This window comes from Oncorhynchus tshawytscha, linkage group LG31 (genome assembly GCF_018296145.1).
Source record: "Oncorhynchus tshawytscha isolate Ot180627B linkage group LG31, Otsh_v2.0, whole genome shotgun sequence".
NCBI lineage: Eukaryota > Metazoa > Chordata > Actinopteri > Salmoniformes > Salmonidae > Oncorhynchus > Oncorhynchus tshawytscha.
This window is the reverse complement of record NC_056459.1, coordinates 929,666-952,843: the sequence shown is the minus strand read 5'-3', so window position 1 is coordinate 952,843 and position 23,178 is coordinate 929,666. Positions and strand designations below refer to the sequence as shown.

General features: G+C 44.9%; 2 protein-coding genes across 7 annotated transcripts; both read left to right on the top strand.

The window, feature by feature from the left end:
* The first annotated feature begins 207 nt into the window (after nucleotides 1-207).
* On the top strand, nucleotides 208-13,152 carry psmd4a (proteasome 26S subunit ubiquitin receptor, non-ATPase 4a). 2 transcript variants are annotated; one of them, XM_024396227.1, is made up of 10 exons: nucleotides 208-299; nucleotides 1,499-1,639; nucleotides 1,892-2,006; nucleotides 2,154-2,240; nucleotides 2,507-2,575; nucleotides 11,225-11,440; nucleotides 11,595-11,706; nucleotides 11,803-11,937; nucleotides 12,207-12,241; nucleotides 12,541-13,152. In XM_024396227.1, exons 1-10 carry the CDS (start codon nucleotides 274-276, stop codon nucleotides 12,712-12,714), a joined length of 1,110 nt encoding a protein of 369 aa, XP_024251995.1. In that variant the 5' UTR covers nucleotides 208-273; the 3' UTR covers nucleotides 12,715-13,152. The 2 variants fall into 2 exon arrangements, with proteins under 2 accessions (XP_024251995.1, XP_024251994.1); XM_024396226.1 differs by having other exon boundaries at nucleotides 1,880-2,006.
* A 99-nt stretch (nucleotides 13,153-13,251) lies between these two features.
* Nucleotides 13,252-22,866, top strand: LOC112230009 (zinc finger protein 687b). 5 transcript variants are annotated; one of them, XM_024396222.2, is made up of 10 exons: nucleotides 13,252-13,492; nucleotides 14,246-16,570; nucleotides 16,800-17,101; nucleotides 17,582-17,766; nucleotides 18,186-18,362; nucleotides 18,667-18,829; nucleotides 19,009-19,332; nucleotides 20,707-20,819; nucleotides 21,145-21,241; nucleotides 21,418-22,866. In XM_024396222.2, exons 2-10 carry the CDS (start codon nucleotides 14,260-14,262, stop codon nucleotides 21,991-21,993), a joined length of 4,248 nt encoding a protein of 1,415 aa, XP_024251990.1. In that variant the 5' UTR covers nucleotides 13,252-13,492; nucleotides 14,246-14,259; the 3' UTR covers nucleotides 21,994-22,866. The 5 variants fall into 5 exon arrangements, with proteins under 5 accessions (XP_024251990.1, XP_024251988.1, XP_024251993.1 ...); XM_024396220.2 differs by lacking the exon at nucleotides 13,252-13,492 and adding an exon at nucleotides 13,535-13,705; XM_024396225.2 differs by lacking the exon at nucleotides 13,252-13,492 and adding an exon at nucleotides 13,535-13,748.
* Nucleotides 22,867-23,178: the final 312 nt, after the last annotated feature.

The following is a 23,178-nucleotide window of genomic DNA, read 5'->3' as shown; positions in this document are numbered from 1 at the left end:
TTGACATGAAATCAGTCAAAACAAGACATGGTATCAAGAACAAGAATGAAACTAACTGAAACGAATCACTTACTCATGCATGGCAGTTTCTTGTCATTGTTGCTAACGTTAGCTATTTGGCCATCCAGAATCAAAAGAACTCACTGACTTCTGCACATTTTAGCGGCACATTGTCAGCTAAAACATCTATTAGCCAATCACATGTCTTGTTTCTTCTCTCCAATAGACAGTGACGTTCTTACATTGTCAGAGAGCGACCAGAAAGTTTTCAAAATGGGACTCGAAAGTACTATGGTGTGGTAAGAATAACACATCTTGTTTGCTTTATATCTGTTTCATAAAGGATTTCTTTATACGTTACAATGAAGTGAAGGAAACGCCGACGCAATTGTATACTTCTTGGGGTAAAATGGTTTATGCTAGCTAAACCAGTGGAATAGGGGGATTACTGACTGACTTGAGTCATTAGCTGGCTAGCTAACGTTATCTATCGGTGTCAGGGAACATCAAGGGGCAAAATTCGTTAACGCTTTTCATTATCATATACGTTATTTGTCACTTTGAACAAATGGATAACAAACCAATGGCACCCGTTTGCCTACTAGCATATGATGTTATTAACTAGCTTTACCTGCCATTTAGCTAAACGTTAGCTTAGCTTGTATGCTAATCACAAGAGGTTGTCTAACGTTAATTGCTAGCTAGCTGGCTAGACAGACATGAACTGTAGCTAACAGTTTGTCTTTGATAGCAATTTATTCAGCCTAGTTCTTCATATTTCCGGGTGTATATCAATTGGCTTCTTTACATATGTAATATTTCTGGGTGATCTAGCAACTTGGCTAGAGTCCCCTGGCCCTGAGAATATTTATTAATGAGGCCAGCCTTCTAAAGGGGGCTAGCGTTGCCCATTCCTATCCTACATGTTCCCATGACCAGTTTATCTTGAATGTTTCAACTGTCATCCAAACTAGTCTAGTCTCCAGAGTCCAGAAAGGCATAAGAATGGCATTTGTTGATTTTTATCTAGCTGTTTACATTCTTTCATTAGCTACCCTTTTACATTTTGCCGTGTCACCATTCTGAAAGTAGGGTTTTATAGAGCTGTGCAATATGGACAAAAATCCATATCGCTATACATTGCCTGAATTGATGTGATGATGATAAATGGAACGATAAGTCTAAAACATTAATGTGCATTTTTTTTAAATGACCATTTAAACTGCTACTACCGGTAGTTTGATTGTAGTCGCCATCAATTGGCCCATTAACGATCACCCATATTAGCACACTTGTTTAATTTCAAACTTCACATTTCTCTAGTATAGGCTACTTATCAGAATGAACGTTGTCAGCAAAAGGCCTGCGATAAATTATTTGTATGATCGGTGTCGATAATTTTCAGTTTATCGTCCCAGCTCTGCATAGCAGCATTAACCATTCTGATAATCCTATTGTTCTTCAATCCGACTCATTTATGTCCCTCTCTCATCCCTAGTGTGGACAATAGTGAGTATATGCGCAATGGAGACTTCCTGCCCACTAGACTACAAGCCCAGCAAGATGCCGTCAACATTGTCTGTCACTCCAAAACTCGGGCAAACCCCGAGAACAATGTCGGCCTAATCTCGATGGCTAAGTAAGCTTGTGTTTTTTTGTGTGTTCAAAATACGAGTTGTCTGACTGAGAACTAGGAGAACAAACAACTATTCTGAAACTAGTGTTTCATATGAACATGTGAGTCTGAGACTAATTGAACTATGTGGCCTGTAAAATAAAATGGAGGCCTCTGATATCAAATAGTGGTGTTTAGGTGGAAAACCGATGCCTTGACTGACAGACATTCCCAGTTTTAATGCTGTTTGGTTGGATTTTTTATGTTTGACTGCAGTAACTGTGAGGTCTTGACCACACTGACCCCAGACAGTGGCCGCATCCTGTCCAAACTGCACGCTATCCAGCCCAAAGGCAAGATCTGCTTCTGCACTGGCATCCGGGTGGCCCATGTGAGTGTCATTGCTTCTGCAGAAAATGTCTTTGAAAATGTCATATAAGCCAGATAATTATTTTACACTGAGTTACAAAGGTTACAATTGAGCAGGCTAGTGTTGTGTGTGTTCATGCATAATTTGTGTTTCTCCATGTCTATATAGCTGGCCCTAAAGCACAGACAGGGGAAGAACCACAAGATGAGGATAATTGCCTTTGTGGGCAGCCCTGTGGAAGACAGTGACAAGGATGTGAGTTTGCCACCTACCAGTGTCTTATCTAAACATATATTTCTCTTACTTTGATGATATAGCAACTAGCCTAACAGAGTATTATGTAATTTTTCTCACAATGGCACTATTTTCTGGCACATACAATTTTTGTATAAAATGAATGTACATTATAGCTGGTCCCACAGAAGGTGTGTTTTCAACAATAGACATGCAGCTTGTCACCATGGTTACTGGTCTTTCTCTCCCCCTCTGCTTCCGTTCCTCCCAATCTATGTCCCCCACAGCTTGTTAAAATGGCCAAGCGCTTAAAGAAAGAGAAGGTCAATGTGGATATTATAAATTTTGGGGAAGAGGTAAGAATTGTTTCCTTGTGCCAGTATTTTTAATTAGCCCTATTATTTTTATGTTTTCAGTTGAAGTCGGAAGTTTACAAACACTTAGGTTGGAGTCATTAAAACTCGATTTTCAACCTCTCTGCAAATTTCTTGTTAACTAGTAGTTAAAACTATAGTTTTGGCAAGTCGGTTAGGACATCTACTTTGTGCATGACACAAGTAATTTTTCCAACAATTGTTTACAGATTATTTCACTTATAATTCACTGTATTACAATTCCGGTGGGTCAGAAGTTTACATACGCTAAGTTGACTGCCTTTAAATTGCTTGGAAACTTCCAGAAAAAGATGTAATGGATTTAGAAGCTTCTGATAGGCCAATTGACATCATTTGAGTCACTTGGCGGTGTACATGTGAATTTATATCAAAGCCTACCTTCAAACTCAGTGCTTCTTTGCTTGACATCATGAGAAAATCAAAAGAAATCAGCCAAGACCTCAGAACAAAATTGTAGACCTCCACAAGTCTGGTTGGTCCCTGTGAGCAATTTCCAAGCGCCTGAAGGTACCACGTTCATCTGTACAAACAATAGTACACAAGTATAAACACCATGAGACCACGCAGCCATCATACCGCTCAGGAAGGAGACACATTCTGTCTCCAAAGATGAACGTACTTTGGTGCAAGAAGTGCAAATCAATCCCAGAACAGCAGCAAAGGACCTTGTGAAGATGCTGGAGGAAACAGGTACAAAAGTCTCTATTATCCACAGTCAAACAAGTCCTATGTTGACATAATCTGAAAGGCCGCTCAGCAAGGAAGAAGCCACTGCTCCAAAACCACCATAAAAAAGCCAGACTACGGTTTGCAACTGCACATGGGGACAAAGATCGTACTTTTTGGAGAAATGTCCTCTGGTCTGATGAAACAAAAATAGAACTGTTTGGCCATAATGACCATTGTTATGTTTGGAGGAAAAAGGGGGAGGCTTGCAAGCCGAAGAACACCATCCCAACCGTGAAGCACGGGGGTGGGAGCATCATGTTGTGGGGGTGCTTTGCTACAGGAGGGACTGGTGCACTTCACAAAATAGATGGCATCATGAGGCAGGAAAATGGTGGATATATTGAAGCAACATCTCAAGACATCAGTCAGGAAGTTAAAGCTTGGTCGCAAATGGATAATGACCCCAGGCATACTTCCAAAGTTGTGGCAAATGGCTTAAGGACAACAGTTAAGGTATTGGAGTGGCCATCACAAAGCTCTGACCTCAATCCCATAAAACATTAGTGGGCAGAACTGAAAATGCGTGTGCGAGCAAGGAGGCCTACAAACCTGACTCCATTGCACCAGCTCTGTCAGGAGGAATGGGCCAACATTCACCCAACTTATTGTGGGAAGCTTGTGGAAGGCTACCCGACACGTTTGGCCCATGTGAAACAATTTAAAGGCAATGCTACCAAATACTAATTGAGTGTATGTAAACTTCTGACCCACTGGGAATGTGATGAAAGAAATAAAAGCTGAAAAAAATAACTCTCTCTACTATTATTCAGACATTTCACATGTTTAAAATAAAGTGGTGATCCTAACTGACCTAAAACAAGGAATTTTTACTAGGATTAAACATCAGGAATTGTGAAAAACTGAGTTTAAATGTATTTGACTACGGTGTATGTAAACTTCCGACTTCAACTGTACATGCATACATACATACACACATACAGTGAGCACCATAATTCATTCGACAGTGACATTTTTTTTGTTATTTTGGTTCTGTGCTCTAGCACTTTGAGTTTGAAAGGATACAATGACAATGAGGGTGAAGTGCAGACTGTTAGCTTTAATTTGAGGGTATTTTCATACATATCGTATGAACCGTTTAGAAATGACAGCACCTTTTGTACACTGTCCCCCCGTTTTAAGTTACTACAAGTATTTGTTGAATTGGCTTTACAGATGTGTGTCGTTAGGCAGGTGTATTCATTTGTGTCGTTAGTGAATGCAGGAGAGCTGTTGATGAATGTATTGATTCTAGACTGCTATTGCCTTTGGAGGTTGTTGTTGGGGTGTGACAATACGAGGAAGACGGCAGTGTCGATGCAAATGAAGCTGGCCATCATAAGGCTCAGAAATGAAAATCAATCAATCAGGAACATTGCAAAAACCCTGGGCATGCCCAAGTCAGCAGTTTGGTTCATCATTAACAAGAAAAAAACAACCGGTGAACTCAATTATGTCAAAAGACCTGGTAGACCTAGGAAGACCACTGTAGTGGATGGACAGAGAATACTCTCTATGGTGAAGAACCCCCCCTGACAACAGCCCAACAGATCAAAAACACTACCCTGGATGCAGGTGTAGATGTATCAATGTCTACCATACGTGGAAGACTACACCAGCAGGACTACAGATGGTACGCTACAAGATGCAAACCACTGATAAGCCTGAAGAACAGAAAGGCGAGATTACAGTTTGCTAAAAAAGCACCTACAAGAGCCACAAGAGTTCTGGGGAAAAAGTATTGTGGACAGATGAGACAAAGTTTAACATGTACCAGAGTGATGGAAAGAGAAAAGTGTGGAGGAAAAAAAGACATGCCCATGATCCAAAGCATACCACCTCATCCATGAAACATGGTGGAGGGGTGTTATGGCTTGTGCCTGTATGGCTGCCAGTGGAACAGGCTCACTTGTCTTCATCGATGATGTGACTGCAGACAGAAGTAGAACAATGAAGTCTACAGAAATATTTTATCTGCTCAGATAAAACCAAATGCCTCCAAACACATTGGTAGGCACTTCATCATGCAACAAGACAATGACCCTAAACATACTGCTAGAGCAACGAAGGGGTTTTTGATGGCCAAAAAGTGGAAAATCGTTGACCGGATCTGGATCCAATTGAACATGCATTTTACTGAAGAGGAGACTGAAGTTAATAAGTCCCCAAAACAAGCAGGAACTGAAGATGGTTGCAGTATAGGCCTGGCAGAGCATCACCAGGGAAGATACCCAGCTTCTGGTGATGTCGATGCATCGCAGACTTCAAGCAGTCATTGCATGCAAAGGATATTCAACCAAATATTAACAATGATTACTTTATTCTACATTATGTTAAACTGTCCAATGTTTTTTGATGCCCGAAAATGGGGGGACAATGTACAAAAGCTTCTATAATTTCTAAACAGTTCATCCGATATGTATGAAAGTACCCTCAAATTAAAGCTGACAGTCTGCACTTTACCCTCATTGTCATTGTATCCTTTCAAACTCAGTGCTAGAGTACAGAACCAAAATAACAAAAAAAATGTCACTGTCCAATGAATTATGGTGCTCACCACATGCATGCGTACATACACCAGTCAAAAGTTTGGACACACCTAGGGTTTTTCTTTATTTTTACTATTTTCTACAGTGTAGAATAATAGAGAAGACAGCAAATGAAATATCGCATGGAATCATGTGGTAACCAAAAAAGTGTTCTAGTTTATATATCTATTTTATATTGAGATTTTTCAAAGTATCCACCCTTTGCCTTGATGACAGCTTTGCACACTCTTGGCATTCTCTCAACCAGCTTCATGAGGTAGTCACCTGGAATGCATTTCAATTAACAGGTGTGCCTTGTAGAATTGATTTCCTTATTGCGTTTGAGCCAATCATTTGTGTTGTGACAAGCTAGGGGTGGTATACAGAACATAGCCCTCTTTGGTAAAATACCAAGTCCATATTATTGACTGTAGTACTCGCGCTGCTAAAACACTCGACCACTGCTACTCCAACTTCCGGGATGCCTATAAGGCCCTCCCCTCCCTTCATCAAATCTGAACACGACTCCATTTTGCTTCTGCCTTCCTATAGGCAGAAACTCAAACAGGATGTACCCGTGCTAAGGACTATTCAATGCTGGTCTGACCAATCGGAATCCACGCTTCAAGATTGTTTTCATCACGCAGAAGGGATATGTTCCAGGTAGCCTCTGAGAATAACATTGACTAATACACTGTTACGGTGACCTAGTTTATCAGGAAGTGGATAGGAGATGTTGTACCCACGGACTATTAAAACCTACCCTAACCAGAAACCGTAGATGGCAGCAGTCGCGCAAAACTGAAAGTGTGAACCACTGCATTTAAGGTGACTGGTAATATGGCCGAATACAAAGTGTAGTTATTCCCTCCGTAAGGCAATCAAACAGGCGAACGTCAGTATAAAGACAAAGTGGAGTCGCAATTCAACGGCTCAGACACGAGACGTATGTGGCAGGGTCTAAAGACAATCACGGACTACAAAGGGAAAACCAGCCACATCGAGGACAGTGTCTTGCATCCGGACAAGCTAAACACCTTCACCCACTTTGAGGATAACACAGTGCCACCAACGCAGCCCGCTACCAAGGACTGTGGGTTCAAATTCTCAGTGGCCGACGTGAGTAAGTAATTTAAGCGTGTTAACCCTCACAAGGCTGCTGGCCCAGACTGCATCCCTAGCCACGTCCTCTGAGCATGCGCAGACCAGCTGGCTGGAGTGTCCACCATTGTTCCTGTACCCAAGAAGGCAAAGGTAACTGAACTAAATTCCTATCGCCCCGTAGCACTCACTTCTGTCATCATGAAGTTCTTTTGAGAGACTAGTCAAGGATCATATCACCTCTACCTTACCTGACACCCTAGACCCACTTCAATTTGCTTACCTCCCCAAAAGATCTACAGAAGATGCTGTCTCACTGCACACCGCCCTGTCCCATCTGGACAAGAGGAATACCTATGTAAAAATGCTGTTCATTGACTTTAGCCTAGCATTCAACACCATAGTATCTTCCAAGCGTATCATGAAGCTTGAGGGCCCTGGCTCTGAACCCCGCCCTGTGCAACTTCCTGACAGGCTACCCCCAGGTGGTAAAGGTAGAAAATAACACCTCCGCTTTGCTGATCCTCAACACGGGGGCCCCACAAGGCTGTGTGTGCAGCCCTCTCTTGTACTCCCTGTTCACCCATGACTGCGTGGCCACGCACGCCTCAAACTCAGCCATCAAGTTTGCAGACGACACAACAGTAGTAAGCTTGATTTCCAACAATGACGAGACAACCTACAGGAAGGAAGTGAGGGCCCTGGGAGTGTGGTGCCTCTCACTCAATGTCAACAACACACAGGAGCTGATCTTGGACTTCAGGAAACATCGGAGGGAGCACCCCCATATCCACATCGACGGGACCACAGTGGATAAGGTGGAAGCTTCAAGTTCTTCGGCATATCCATCACCGACAAACTGAAATGGTCCACCCACACAGACAGTGTGGTGAAGAAGGCGCAACAGTGTCTCAGGAGGCTGAATAAATTTGGCTTGGCACCTAAAACCCTCAACTTTTACAGATGCACAATTGAGAGCATCCTGTCGGGCTGTATCACCTCCTATCACCTTCTGCCCACAACCGCAGGGCTCTCCAGAGGGTGGTGCAATCTGCCCAACTCATCACCCGGGGCAAACTACCTGCCCTCCAGGACACCTACAGCACCCGATGTCACAGGAAGGCCAAAAAGATTATCAAAGACGACAACCACCCGTGCCACTGCTTGGTCACCCCGCTATCATCCAGAAGGCAAAGTCATTACAGGTGCATCAAAGCTGGGACTGAGAGACTGAAAAACAGCTTCTGTCTCAAGGCCATCAGACTGTTAAATAGCCATCACTAGCACATTAGAGGCTGCTGCCCCATATACATAGACTTGAAATCACTGGCTGCTTTAATAGTAGAACACTAGTCACTTTAATAATGTTAATAATGTTTACATATTGCTCATCTCATATGTATATACTGTATTCCATTCTGCTGTATGTTAGTCTATGCCGCTCTGACATTGCTCGTCCAAGTATTTTATACATTCTTAATTCCATTCCTTTGCTTTAGATTTGTGTGTATTGTTAGATATTACTGCACTTTTGGAGCTAGAAACACAAGCATTTCACTACACCCGCAGTAACATCTGCTGGACACGTATGTTGACAATAAAATTTGATTTGCAGAGGATAAGTTCATTGGAGTTAACAACCTCAGAAATTGCAGCCCAAAAAAATGCTTCACAGAGTTCAAGTAACCGACACATCTAAACATCAACTGTTCAAAGGGGACTGCATGAATCATGCCTTCATGTTCAAATTGCTGCAAAGAAACCACTACTAAAGAACACCAATAAAAAGAGACTTGCTTGGTTCAAGAAACTGGAACAATGGACATTAGACCGATGGAAATCTGTCATTTTGGTCCAATGAGTCCAAATTTGAGATTTTTGGTTCCAACCGCCGTGTCTTTGTGAGACGCAGAGTAGGTGAACAGATGATACGTGTGTGGTTCTTATTGTGAAGCATGGAGGAGGTGTGATGGCGTGGGGGTGCTTTTCTGGTGACCCTGTAATTCACTTATTTAGAATTCAAGGCACACTTAACCAGCATGGCTACCACAGCATTCTGCAGCAATACGCCATCCCATTTGGTTTGCGTTTAGTGGGACTATCATTTGTTTTTCAACAGGACAATGACCCACACACCTCCAGGCTGTGTAAGAGCTATTTGACCAATAAGGAGAGTGATGGAGTGATGCATCAGATTACCTGGCCTCCACAATCACCCAACCTCAACCCAATTGCAATGGTTTGGAATGAGTTGGACCGCAGAGTGATGGAAAAGCAGCCAATAAGTGCTTAGCGTATGTGGGAACTCCTTTGACTGTTGGAAAAGCATTCCAGGTGAAGCTGGTTGAGAGAATGCCAAGAGTGTGCAAAGCTGTCAATATTAACCATGCTACTTTTGAAGAATATAAAATATATTTTGATTTGTTTAACACTTTGGTTACTACATGATTCCATATGTGTTATTTCATAGTTTTGATGTCTCAACTATTATTCTACAGTGTAGAAAATAGTCAACATAAAGAAAAACCCTGGAATTAATAAGAGTGTCAACTTTTGACTGGTACTGTTTATATATACAGAAAGTATTCAGACCCCTTGACTTTTTACATTTTGTTAGGTTACAGCCTTATTTTAAAGTTTATTTTTTTTCACTCAAACTACACACAATACCCCAAAATGATAAAGCAAAAACAGGTTTTTAGATGTTTTTGCTCATTTTTTTTTACTCAGTACTTTGTTGAAGCACCTTAGGCAGCGATTACAGCCTTGAATCTTCTTGGGTTTGACGCTACAAGCTTGGCACACCAGATCCTCTCAAGCTCTGTCAGGTTGGATGGGGAGCATTGCTGCACAGCTATTTTCAGGTCTATCCACAGATGTTCGATCGGGGTCTAGGCTCTGACTGGGCCCCTCAAGGACATTCAGAGACTTGCCCCGAAGTCACTCATGCGTTGTCTTGGCTTTGTGCTTAGTGTCATTGTCCTGTTGGAAGGTGAATCTTTGCCCCAGTCTGAGGTCCTGAGCGCTCTGAAGCAGGTTTTCATAAAGGGTTTCTCTGTACTTTGCTCTGTTCATCTTTGCCTCGATCCTGACTGGTCTCCCAGTCTCTGCTGATGAAAAACATCCCCACAGCACAATGCTGCCACCACAATGTTTCACTGTAGGGATTTTGCCAGGTTTCTTCAGATGTGACACTTGGCATTCAGGCCAAAGAGTTCAATGTTGGTTTCATCAGATCAGAGAATTTTTTTCTCATGGTCTGAGTGTCCTTTAAGTGCCTTTTGTGAAACTCCAAGCAGGATGGATCTTGCCTTTTTACTGAGGAGTGGCGTTTGTCCGGCCATTCTACCGTGAAGACCTGATTGGTGGAGGGCTGTAGAGATGGTTCTTCTTCTGGAAGGTTCTCCCATCTCCACAGAGGAAGTCTGGAGCTCTGTCAGATTGACCATTGGGTTCTTGGTAACCTCCCTGCCCAAGACCCTTCTCCCCCGTTTGCTCAGTTTGGCCGGGCGGCCAGCTCTAGGAAGAGTCTTGGTGGTTCCATTTAAGAATGATGGAGGCAACTCTGTTCTTGGCAACCTTCAATGTTGCAGACATTTTTTGGTACCCTTCCTCAGATCTGTGCCTTGACACAATCCTTTTTCGGAGCTCTACGGACAATTCCCTTGACCTCATTGCTTGGTTTTTGCTCTGACATGCCTTGGGACCTTATATAGACAGGTGTGTGCCTTTCCAAATAATTTCCAATCAATTGAATTTACCACAGGTGGACTCCCAAGTTGTGGAAACATCTCAAGGATGATCAATGGAAACAGGATGCACCTGAGCTCAATTTCAAGTCTCCTAGCAAAAGGTCTGAATAGTTATGTAACGAAGGTATGTTTTTAGATTTTTTTTTTTTAATATTAGCAAAAATGTGTAAAAATCTGTTTTTGATTTGTCATTACGGTGGTGGTTGTGTGTGTGTGGATTGAGGGTGGGGGGCAATTTAATACATTTTAGAATAAGGCAGTAACTTAACAATGTGGGAAAAGTCAAGGGATCTGAATACTTTCCAAAGGCTCTGTGTGTTTGTGTGTGTGTGTGATTAACACAATTACTTGGTTTTAACTCCTGCTTGTTTCCATTCCAAGCTAAATAAATGTATTTTATACATTTTCATAGATAACACAGTATTAACTCTTGAATGGTTCATTCTCACTCTCCCCTTCTGCCATATTCTCTATTGTGTGTCTCTTCCTCCATCGTCCTCCAGGAGTTTAATACGGAGAAGCTGACTGCCTTCATCAACACTCTGAATGGGAAGGAGGGTACAGGTTCCCACCTGGTGACTGTACCCCCAGGGCCTAGCCTGGCTGACGCCCTGCTCTCCTCCCCCATCCTGGCTGGGGAAGGAGGCTCTATGATGGGCCTGGGCGCCAGCGACTTTGAGTTTGGCGTGGACCCCAGCGCCGACCCCGAGCTTGCTCTGGTAAAAATGCAATAGGGTTCCTTTTAAAGTGACATTTTTGCATTTATATTTTGGTCATTTAGCAGATGCTCTTATCCAGAGTGACCTTAATCAGTGAACCAGAGTTACCAGCATACAGTTTTTCTGGCCTTTAACTGTGTTCCTCTCTACTCAGGCTCTGCGTGTGTCCATGGAGGAGCAGAGACAAAGGCAGGAGGAGGAGGCTCGCCAGGTGGCTGTTGCTTCTGCAGCCGATGTCACCACAGCAGACAGTAAAGAAAGTGAGGGTAGGTATAGATATGTGTGGTATATATGTGTGGTATTTAGGTATAAAGGAGAATACAGATGTTTGTACTGTAATGGTTTAATTGACTCGCTCTCAGAATCCGAGGAGGCTCTGCTAAAGATGTCGGTGTCTCAGCCTGAGACAGGTGGTGCTGCAGTGCTGCCTGACTTCAGCAATATGACAGAGGAGGAGCAGATTGCATACGCCATGCGGATGTCTCTGGCCGGAGAGGGTGCGTTATAATCACCATCCACTCTCATTGCTTTCAGAATAGCACCCACTGACACACACACACTTTGCGGTGTGGATGATTAAAAATGGATTTTTAATTTTAACATTTGGTTTTTAAAGCTTGGTACTTACCAATGATCTGGACTGTCATAGTTACACCGCAAACCAAAACAAAGGGACATTTCCAGATACATAGTTTCCATATGATATACATTTTATTTGATTTTGACTCTCTCCCTCCATTCCCTACCAACCCATCCCTGTGATTAGAGTATGGCGATGCTATGGACACTGAAACTGCCAAGGTAGGTAACTTGCATGATCAATGAAATCAGAAACCTTATCGTCTGTTTTTCAATACAGTCGTGTGACATCGGTCCGCTAAAATTTCTCAGTTGCAGTTTATGAAACACGCCCTTTCTCGATTTAGTCACTGGTGTTTTGTCTCATTCGGGTGTAAGTTCTCCATCTCCCTTCCAATCAGGATCACCTCTATTTGCAAGTACATGTACCAGGAATTTGACCTGCTCAAATGGTGCTGACAACAAATAGAATACATAATCAGTGCCTTTTATTAATGATGTGCCTTGTGGTTCTTCCTCAGGAGGAGGATGACTATGATGTGATGCAGGACCCAGAGTTTCTCCAAAGCGTCCTGCAGAACCTGCCAGGTGTCGACCCTAACAATGAGGCCATCCGAAACGCCATGGGCTCCCTGGCCTCCCAGACAGGCCCACCCAAGCCTAACCGCAAGAAAGACGAGGATAAGAAGAAATGAGGCATGGGGACAGACAAATTGACGACACACATGGGTTGTGTCCGAAATGGCACCCTAAATAGTGCACGACTTTTGACATGGCTCTGGTAGGGTAGTTGACACCGACAGAATTATGCAAGGCTACAGACAGGAAAACAGTTGGACGGACACTAACGCATGATATGACAGACAGTCAACAACATTCACAAGAAACCCACAAGCACACACAAACAGACCAGACAATAAGACCAAACTGGAATGCCACCAGGATTGTCATATTGGCATACAATCTAAAAATGGAATATCCATCTTTTCTGGTTTCTCACTGATTTACCCCATCTTAACTGACTGACTGGCATTATAAATTGTATTTAATGACAGGTCCCCAAGCTTGTAAACTAAACAATATCCTCTTATTTTGTTATTTTTCTATTGCAATAAATAAGATGGATGACGCTTGTTGGTGTGTATATCTGTCTGATTGATTGCTTGCCCAGTCCCCACTCCCCTCCACCCCATATAGCCAGAACAGCAAAGCTTAATTAGAGAGAGGTGTGTGAACTATTGTGGCAAGAATTAACATATCAGTTTTTATTATGTTATCTTTTGTGTTCACATTTAATATTAACAAATGACATTTGTCCGTATGTGGCACCATTTCCACGACAATTTCTTTTTGTAGCTTCGGCAATACAAAAATTGCATTAATACAATGATCTGATAGGACCTCTTCATTGTGTGGCAGGAAGTAAAGGCACGTCATCTGGAGCGAGCGACAATAGTTGAATCACAGATCCAGGTAAACTATTTAAAAAATATGTGCAATTGAGAATCAAAATACCGGTCCCATCAATTGTCCACAGTGACAATGATTTATGGTTATTTCCCAGTAACTCGTTATGAATGCGTGGGATGGCCTCCACTAAAGGACCCCTCGCTCTGCTTGGGCTCAGCGCGGCCGGGCCATCTAGCCTGGCGGGGGAAGCCGAAATAAACTTAACAGCTGCGAGACGTTTGTGCTTTTAAATGATTGATTAGTTGTGAAGCCATTGCAGGTTAATCCATATGTCAAGTATATACAATTTAACGTCCACACTCGGTGAATTCATCAATTGAACCGATAAACAATTGGATGTATTTCTTAGCTCGTTAGCTAAATATGTTGTCGCTAGTCTGTCGTAGGTCTTAGCCAGCTAGCGATAGCTATTTGTTGACAATCGTAGCGAGACGGGCTGTGTGTCAAACTGCATTGTGTTCATGCTAGCTGGCTAGGTAATAGCAGCACCCCTCTCGAAATGTTTTCTGTGTGCAATGTTTTGCTAAGCTGGCTAACAGTCGCTACAAATGCTCGGGTCAAATACAATCCTGTTCGACTTGGATCTGTGTTAATAACTTGCTTAGCTACTAACTAGCTAGCTACCTTTACTGAACTGCAACACATAAAGACAGCCAGCTGGCTAGCAATTTCAATGAGAAATTAGAAACACAGGATGTTTTAAACTTGGAATCATATCACTCATTTTCTGTCCTCTTGGTGTATCCTCTCTTGCAGGGTTTGGTCCCGGCATGGGGGACATGAAGACCCCAGATTTCGATGACCTATTGGCAGCATTTGACATTCCTGACATCGATGCTAAAGAGGCCATCCAGTCTGCTGATGAGGGTGACGGGCCAGGCGGTGCACCTCTGGGAAAGCCGGACGGTGGGGTTGGTGTAGGGCCATCTCTGAGACCAGCTAGCCCCACGGACCCACAGGCTGACACCCCTATTGTCAGCGTTATCGTAAAGAACTGTGTACGACCTGACATTGATGGAGGGGATGAGGACACAGACCAGAACACTATGGACAGCATTGCCGGGGTCGCTATGGGTCCACGGCTCGGTGTCTGTGCCCCAGACATAGCGGAATCTGAACCACTCAATCACAATGGGTTTGGGGCTGCTGGTATAACTACGCCCCTAACCCAGGCTCAGGCCCAATCTAATGGGGATCCGTGGTCAGTGTCTACCCCCAAAACGGAGGGTGGAGGAGGCGGTGCTGGATCAACTAAATCGGTCAAGCAGGTTGGCAATATATTCAACAGACTGAAGCCTCTCATGGCGCAAGGGTCGGGAGACCCTGTAGGGAGGGCGAGGAAGATGCAGCTCCTACAGCAGCAGCACACACGGCAAGAGGCAGGCAAAGAAGCTTCGTTATCCTCCTCTTCATCTGTTGTGTCTGCGTCTCTTGTCTCAGGAGTGTCAGCAGGACTGTCCTCTCCTTTCTTCCCGCCTTCCAAGCCTCTGCTCCCGTCCCCGCCAACCACCCTCTCCTCATACCCGTTGCACTCATCTCAGCCGTTTAACGGGGCACCTAAAGCCGGCCCGACATTGTGTCCCAGAGACTCAGAGGGGGTTGATTCCGATCCGGACCTAGGGCCCCCGCTGCTGATCCAGGAACCCCCTGGCTCCCCCTCCCGCACCCCTCCCAAACTGACCCGTCGTTTTAGGTCCTCTGCTGGCAGCTCTGACTCCACCCATCCCATGGCCTCATCGGCAGCTCACCCCAAACCAGGGGACACTCCCTCGGGCTGTAGAGTGACCTCAACCGCCCAGTCAGGCTCCACCAAGAGTCTACCACAGGAAGACAAACACCCAGAGCATGTTATAGAAGAGCGAGACTCACCTGAAAGTCCTGAGCCAGAAATACCCATATCGGCTGCACCAGTAACCGCCAAGAGGTGCTCCAGCCCTGCAGTAGCCTCCACACCACCACCCTCAGACCTTCAGGAGCCTGAGGAGGAGATGGAGTTGGAAAATGGAATAGAGAAGGCTATGGATGGAAAGGCAGATTTTGGAGAGGAAGAGGGTGCAAGAACAGGAGAGGAGAATATGGGAGTGGATGATGGCAAGTCTACACCTCCAACCACTGAAAGTTGCACCTCAACTCCAGGAGGGCCTGCTGCTCCTGCCCGGCCCCTCAAAGTGCGGATAAAGACCATCAAAACCTCCACTGGTGGAATCACCAGAACTGTTACCAGAGTTGCACCCAAAGCAGGTGCTGCTGGAGCCAAGGGTTTGGAGCCCAGCAAAGCTCCACCAGGGGTGCGGAAGACCCCAGTCAACAGGGCCTGGAAACCTGACACTCCCTCTGGTCGTATGGCACCCTCCCAGTCACAGAAAGCAAAGAGTCTCAACACACTACCCGTGTCTACACTAGCAGCCAGTAGTGCTATGCTAGCCGCTGCAACCAAGGCTCAGAACAAGATGGCTGCCTCCTCGGACTCGGACAAGGCCAAGGTATCTGCCACTGCTGTTAGCATCACTAAATCTGCTGCCCTGCCTGCCACTCCCTCGGTTGCCTCCTCTCCGAAGTTCTCAGTAGCCACCGTTGGGATGAGTGTACGTCCTGTTGGTGCTAAAACGTCTAACGGGGGCAGCGCCAGCGTCCTAGCCGGTACTCACCAGCCAAACAAGCCTGCCTCCATTGTGAACAGCACGGGCGCCGTCATTTCCCGCAGCCAGTCTAGCCTGGTGGAGGCCTTCAACAAGATCCTCAACAGCAAGAACCTGCTGCCCAGTTATAAGCCTGACCTCTCGGCGGCTCCGCCCCCAGAGTGGGGGCTCCCTCTGCCTGCCATGGGCTACCGCTGTCTAGAATGTGGCGATGCCTTCGCCTTGGAGCGCAGCCTGGCTCGCCACTATGACAGGCGCTCGCTGCGCATCGAGGTGACCTGCAACCACTGTGCCAAGCGGCTGGCCTTTTTCAACAAGTGCAGCCTGCTGCTCCACGCCAGGGAGCATAAGGAACGAGGGCTGGTAATGCAGTGCTCTCACCTCGTCATGAGGCCCGTCACCGTGGAGCAGATGATTGGCAAGCAGGACACCACACCCATCAGTAAGGCGGCACTTTCGGGAGAGTTTAGTGAAAATGGCTTCGTCCCATAGGACGCAGCAAAAAAGTTTAAGCAATTTAGGACGCCTACAATGTGGCTATATAAACAAAGCTTTATTTCTGTCAGGATATGGTCCATGTTATTATATGAAATACAAGAGAGAGATACCATCATGCAATTGACTTCCAACTTCTTTGTATTCTTGCTTCGCTTTCTTGCTTTGTTGACCAGACATGTGTTCCCCTTCTTCAATCTCCTCTCCTCATCCAGTCTCCTCCCCCTCCACCACGTCCAGAGCCCCCGCAGTGTCATCCAGTTCCAGCCCACTGAAGGACACACAGTCTCCCTCTGCAGCCCAGCTGAGACCGGTCCGCCGTGCGCCCCAGATCCCCCAGGTGCTGATGCCCCTCCCCAGCAAGAAGGGAGAGGTGCTGCAGTACCACAACTTCAAGTGTCCTGAGTGCCAGGCCCAGTTCTCTGGCAAGGCCGAGCTGGTCGCCCACTTCCAGCAGATCAGAGCTACCCCCAACTCGGTGAGTCCTTTGATACAGAGCCTGAAGTATGGGTGTGCATTATTCACAGGCTAATGACAAACTACTAGTGTCAAGCTTAGTCATACATAATGACTGAATAAGGCAGTTTCCCAGACACAGATTGTGGACTGCTTTACTTTATGTATTAGTCTACTATTACGCAATATTCATGTTTTACTATGAAAACAAGGCATTTGTAAGGCCTCAATTAAAACATGTTCTCTCTTTTCCTTGGCCAGACCTGTGGGTGTGCATTGATGACTGGCTTATTACACAGTACTAGTATTAGAAATAGTAGTGTATTCATAGTGTTATGCCTTAGTCAACTTTTAAACATTTTCTCTCTCCTCCCTACCCAAACCTGTAGGCTGTACTCCCCTCCCATGATGCTGCTAATGTTTACTATGAAAACGAGTTCTGATTAATTCCTCAATGTGTGTGCTGTATGTCAATCGTTAAACCTCTCATCTTCCTTCCCAGACCTGTATGCTGTGCTCCCCTCCCATGATGCTGCCTAACTGGTGCAGTGTGTCGGCTCACCAGAGGATTCATAAGCACCGGGCACCCCACGTCTGTCCAGAGTGTGGGGGCATCGCCCGGCAGGCCAGCTTCCAGACCCACCTGGAGGAGGCCTGTCTGCACTTCGCCCGCCGCATTGGATACAGGTGAAGAGAGAGTGTCTGAAACAAATGCAATAAGTCCGCACACAAAAGGATGTCGCAGAAGTATTTTCACTTGCTTATCACTAGCTTAAACAGATGTTTCGGCTTAGCAGCCTTATTCAGTGTGTCGGTCATCTGCACGGATAGACAATTGTGCTACAAATACATGCACGTGTACATACCACAAACTACTGCTTAGATGCAGCGTTATGTATTATTATGACACTCCATTGTCAGGTGGATGTATGAGGGATACATACAGTAGTCAAATGCAAATACACTCCCTCTAACTCAAAGATATGTGAAAAGATGTGGTTGAAGATTCTTTCCTTAGTTGCATCACAATCAAGCCACCCAATATTAGCATCAGTGACTAAACCTATGTGTTTAACATTTTGTTGTTGTTCATATCTGTTCCCCAGGTGCTCCAGTTGCCAGGTGGTCTTCGGGGGTCTGAACTCCATCAAGTCCCACATCCAGACGGCCCACTGCGAGGTGTTCCACAAGTGCCCCAGCTGCCCTATGGCCTTTAAGTCTGCCCCTAGTGCACAGGGACACATCAGCACCCAGCACCCCACCCTCACCGGGGGACAGGCCAAGTAAATACCCCACAGTCACTGAACCATGTTATGTCTCTAGGTTTAGAGCAGTGTTTTGCAATCCTGGTCCAGAGGACCCAGAGGTGTGTACGTTTTTGTCCTAGTGCTCTAGCACTAACACACTTAATTCAACTGTGTTCATGTGTGTTAAAACAAAAATGTACACCTCTTTGGGTCCCCAGAATTGGGAAACACTGGTTTTTAGTTGATTGTAAAGCATGTCTCTTGTCTGTTTTTATCACAATTTGAGCCCTGAAAAAAAGTTGAATTCACTCCTAAATACCCTCTTTCTCTGTATTTGCAGATTGATCTACAAGTGTGTGATGTGTGATACAGTTTTTACCCAGAAACCCTTACTGTACATGCATTTTGACACCCACCTGGCCAAGCAGAAAGTGCATGTGTTCAAGTGTCCTGACTGCACCAAACTCTACGCACAGAAAGGTTCCATGATGGAACACATAAAGGTTTGTTTAGTGAAATTCCAACTCATAGGTAAACATACGATTGTAGTAAAGGAAAGTGACATGTTAGTTGATCAATCCCCTGGATGGTAAATAGTAATTTATAGGAGCTAATTTGTCAATATTGTCTTCCCTTTTCTCTTGTCTGATTGGTTATCCCTTTCTTACTTCCTCTTATCCAGACTGCTCACAGAAGGCAGTCAGTCAAACAGGAGGGCCAATCCAATGCCTCTGCCCCCACCAACCCCTCAGCCCCCTCCCTCCCAAAATCCAAGCCCTCTGTAAAAAAGGACAACTCAGATGGGGAGGACTGGGGCCGAGACCAAGAGGAGGAGGAAGGAGAGGAAGAGGGGGGTGAGGACTATGAGGAACCTGAGAATCAGTCTAGTTCTATGGAGGTAGGCAGCCATCGTGGGACCATCTCAGAATGGAGCTGCCAGCAATGTCAGAAGACCTTCACACAGAGCGACGACTACATCTCTCACATGAAGACCGAGCACGGAAAGGTAATTATCTGTATAACCTATGATCCACTTCACATAAAAAAATAAAGATGTGAATCGATTATTTTTAACAAATCGAATGATTTGCTTTGCCATTGTAGGATTTGGGATTCGGTTAGATCGCTGTGAATTGAATCATAAATAATAATTTGTGAATTGCAAAACATAAAAATTTGTAGCCTTCCGTTGGGATTATGTTGCTGTGAAACTTGTTTTGGGCATTGCAACACAATTAGATGCCAGTCAACTTGCAGAGAAACCTTCTAAGGAAAAATAAATCTGACTAACCTAGAAAATACAGTGCATTCGGAAAGTATTGAGACCAAATGACATTTTGCACATTTTGTTACGTTAGACTTATTCTAAAATTGATTAAATATGCATTTTCTCATCACACTACCCCAGAATGACAAAGCCAAAACAGATTTTTGGAAATTTTTGCAACTATTAAATATAAAAAAAACATACCTTATTTATTTACATAAGTATTTAGACCCGTTGCTATGAGATTCAAAATTAGGCTCTGGTTGATCCTGTTTACATTGAAATATGGCAGAACCATGCCTCTGGAAAAATTTACTAATTTGGCTGGGACATGCTTGCTGTAGCTAGATTTCCATACAATTTCCGTCCGATTTTCATGTGAATATTCGAAAATCTGCACAAATGCAAATTTTCCCACGAGATATGTTGCCATCAAACTGACTTATTGCGGATAAAAGTCTGTGCGCGCTGATGGAAATAGGATATGCCGGTTATAAATGCAGACAAAAATATATATAATTCGACATGTAACGGTAAAATTAATTCCTGCGAGAAATGTATATAATAACCATCATAACGAAGTAGCGCGATATGTTGTGTGGTCCTCCCACAACGACTTGGGAAACCATTTAGTTTATTAGGCTACAGATTAAATAAATGATGAACTTCACAGGGTGGTGAAAGTGCACGAGCTTAATGCCTCTGTTCCAATAAATATCCAGGGTCTTATTTTTGTGACGCAATGATCGATGCTTGGCTGCTTTTTGACAAATAAAAATACTGTTCTTATCCATAATCTCTTAATGTAGGTTGCTTACATCATCGGCAAGCTGTTGGCTAGAGCACATGTGCCAAGACCAGACTAGGCACATTTTCTATATAACGCAACAGTTTTTGTGACAAACCCATCAGTAGAGTTCAATGCAATGGAAACCCATTTTACTTGTATGTTTCCATTCGGTACATGGGAATTTAACCAACTTTTTTATGTGCGCGACGTGGTGTTGTACCAAGGTTGTTTAGTATTTGTATGACCTTAGTGTAATGTGTGTGTGTGGGGGGGTGTGTGCACAGAGGACTCACCCTCTTTTCTCCTCGAAACTTCCCCTGTAGACTATGAAGAAGTTCCCGTGTTGTGTGTGTGAGAGCTCCTTCTCCACCTCTTCCAGCCTGCGGCGCCATGTACGCGTCATCCACGAGGGCAACAAGAGAGTCTTCCACTGCCAGTGAGTGAACCCCATACTCATCTAAACATCCACAAAAGCACCATATTTTGTCCCCTGTAGCTCAATTGGTAGAGCACGGATAGTGGGCTTTGATTCCCAGGGCCACTCGTACATAAAAACAAAGGCTGTATGCATGACTAACTCACTTTGGGGGAAAAAGCGTCTGCTAAGTAGGATATGTATTATACTTGAAAATGTCTGTAGAGTTGATATGACAAGACAATTAGCAGGGATATTTAGAATGTTAAGTTCAGTCGAATATCAGCCCACCTAGGGAAAGTGTGCAGCATCCTCAGAGCCTATGTGTATACTTGTGTGTTTGCAGATATTGCACAGAGGGCAAGCGGACCTTCAGCAGTCGGCTCATACTGGAGAAGCATATCCAGGTCCATCATCACAGGGTCAGAGCCACTGACGGACAGGTCAGTTAGAATCCATTCTTCTTTCCATCACTTGGTGGGGGTACATTTCAGTAATGTTACCCATGGTGTGGTGACATGGATCTGAGTATGTTAAACCAAAAACCAATACTGCTTTTTGACGTTCTCTCTTTTTTACCCCCCCATCACCCCTCTGTCCCATGCATGGATCTCCACAGATCAGGAAGCGTTCAGTCCCGGGTAAGGGCCCAGGCAGCTCATCTGAACTTGACGGGGAGGGGGGGCCACCAGGGGACGAGGAAGGGGGCGGCACGGACAGCAGAGAGGCCACAGAGGGGTGCGAGGAGGGCAGCATTCCTGTGAAGAAAACGCGAGCGTCGGCGCTTCCCGAGCCCGAGGAGGACGACAACGTGTTCCGCTGCGTGCCGTGCGGCTTCGCCACGGAGGACGGCGCCGAATTCCAGCGCCACATCCCGCAGCATCGCGCTGATGCCGCCTCCTTCCAGTGCCTGCAGTGTGGCGTATGCTTCGCCTCGGCTGGCTCCCTGGGACGCCACCGTTTCATCACCCACCGTGTGAGAGATCCTCAGGGGGAGTCACACCACAGGCCACCCCGCACCCCCTCCTCCCCGGACGGCTTACCCTCGTCCCCACAGGACGGAGAGGACGGTAAGGGGAAAATGAGCTGCAGGGTGTGCAGCCGGCGCTTCGACAGGGCCTCCGACCTTAACACCCACTTGAGGACCCACGGCATGGCCTTCATTACCGCCCACAAGACGGACAAGCCCCAGTAGGGTGAAGTTGCCCCTCGATGCTGATCCTGGGTCAGTTTTGCATTTCCCTCACTAATGGTTAGGATTGGGGGAGAAGAAGCAGATCCTAGATCTGTAACTCGGGGAAACTTCACTCCAGAGCCGGACAAGCCCCAGTATGGAAAGGAGGGGTGAGGCCTCGGAGATGAGGGGTTTTGACTTGGAATAATTTTAGGGGAACTGAATGTGGATAGATGAGAGCTTACCCAGATGTACTTCTGTGCCGTTTTGAGCCACTTGACCTCCTTTGTCACACTTGCATGCTGAGCAGTGGACTGGACACGCATGAGGATGGGAGTTCTGAGGGTCAAGACCACCTGATCATAGCATCGATATCAGCCATACGTGTCCAACTTTTCCATGATTGTGTACGTTTTTCTGCCATTAATATGGTTTGTCTATCTTATTGTGAACCATGCTATCATTTCTACATGCATTTCCTTCCTTTTCCAAGCTATGTGTCTTGAAAGGTATTCTGTCTCGCGTTGCATCCACACCGACCCACTGTACAAAGAAAGCACTCTTGTTGGTCATAGATCAGTTTCTATGGGTCCACCTCTTTAGTGAGGGTTCGATAACTGTTCTCAAATCAGTATCTGAAGCAAAAAATTGTATTGAGAGTAACACTGATTTTAAGTACTAATGACATTGTTCTATTTATTTATATGAAACACATTGTTGTCGTTGTTTGTGAGATATTGCAGCCAATCTTATGGTAAAGGGAACTTGAAATGTATGACACAGACAGGTGATTTCTCTGTTTTGATACGCTGAACAAAAATATGAACGCAATATATAAAGTGTTGTTGTGTTTCATGAACTGAAATAAAATATCCCAGAAATGTTCCAGACGCACAAAAAGCTTCTCTGAAATTTTGTGCACAAATGTGCTTTTAGTGAGTATTGCTCCTTTGCCAAGATATGCCACACCTGTTTGGTGGATTATCAAGAAGCTAATTAAACAGCATAATCATTATACAGGTGCAATTCAGTCACCAGGACCTCAACATAAACTGTCAGAAACCATCTCAGGGAAGCTAATCTGCGCACTCGTCATCTTCACCTGACTGCAGTTTGGTGTCAACCATGTCAGTTGGCAAATGCTCACCTCCGATGGCCACTGGCACGCTGGAGACATTCTCTAAACGGATGAATCCCAGTTTAAAC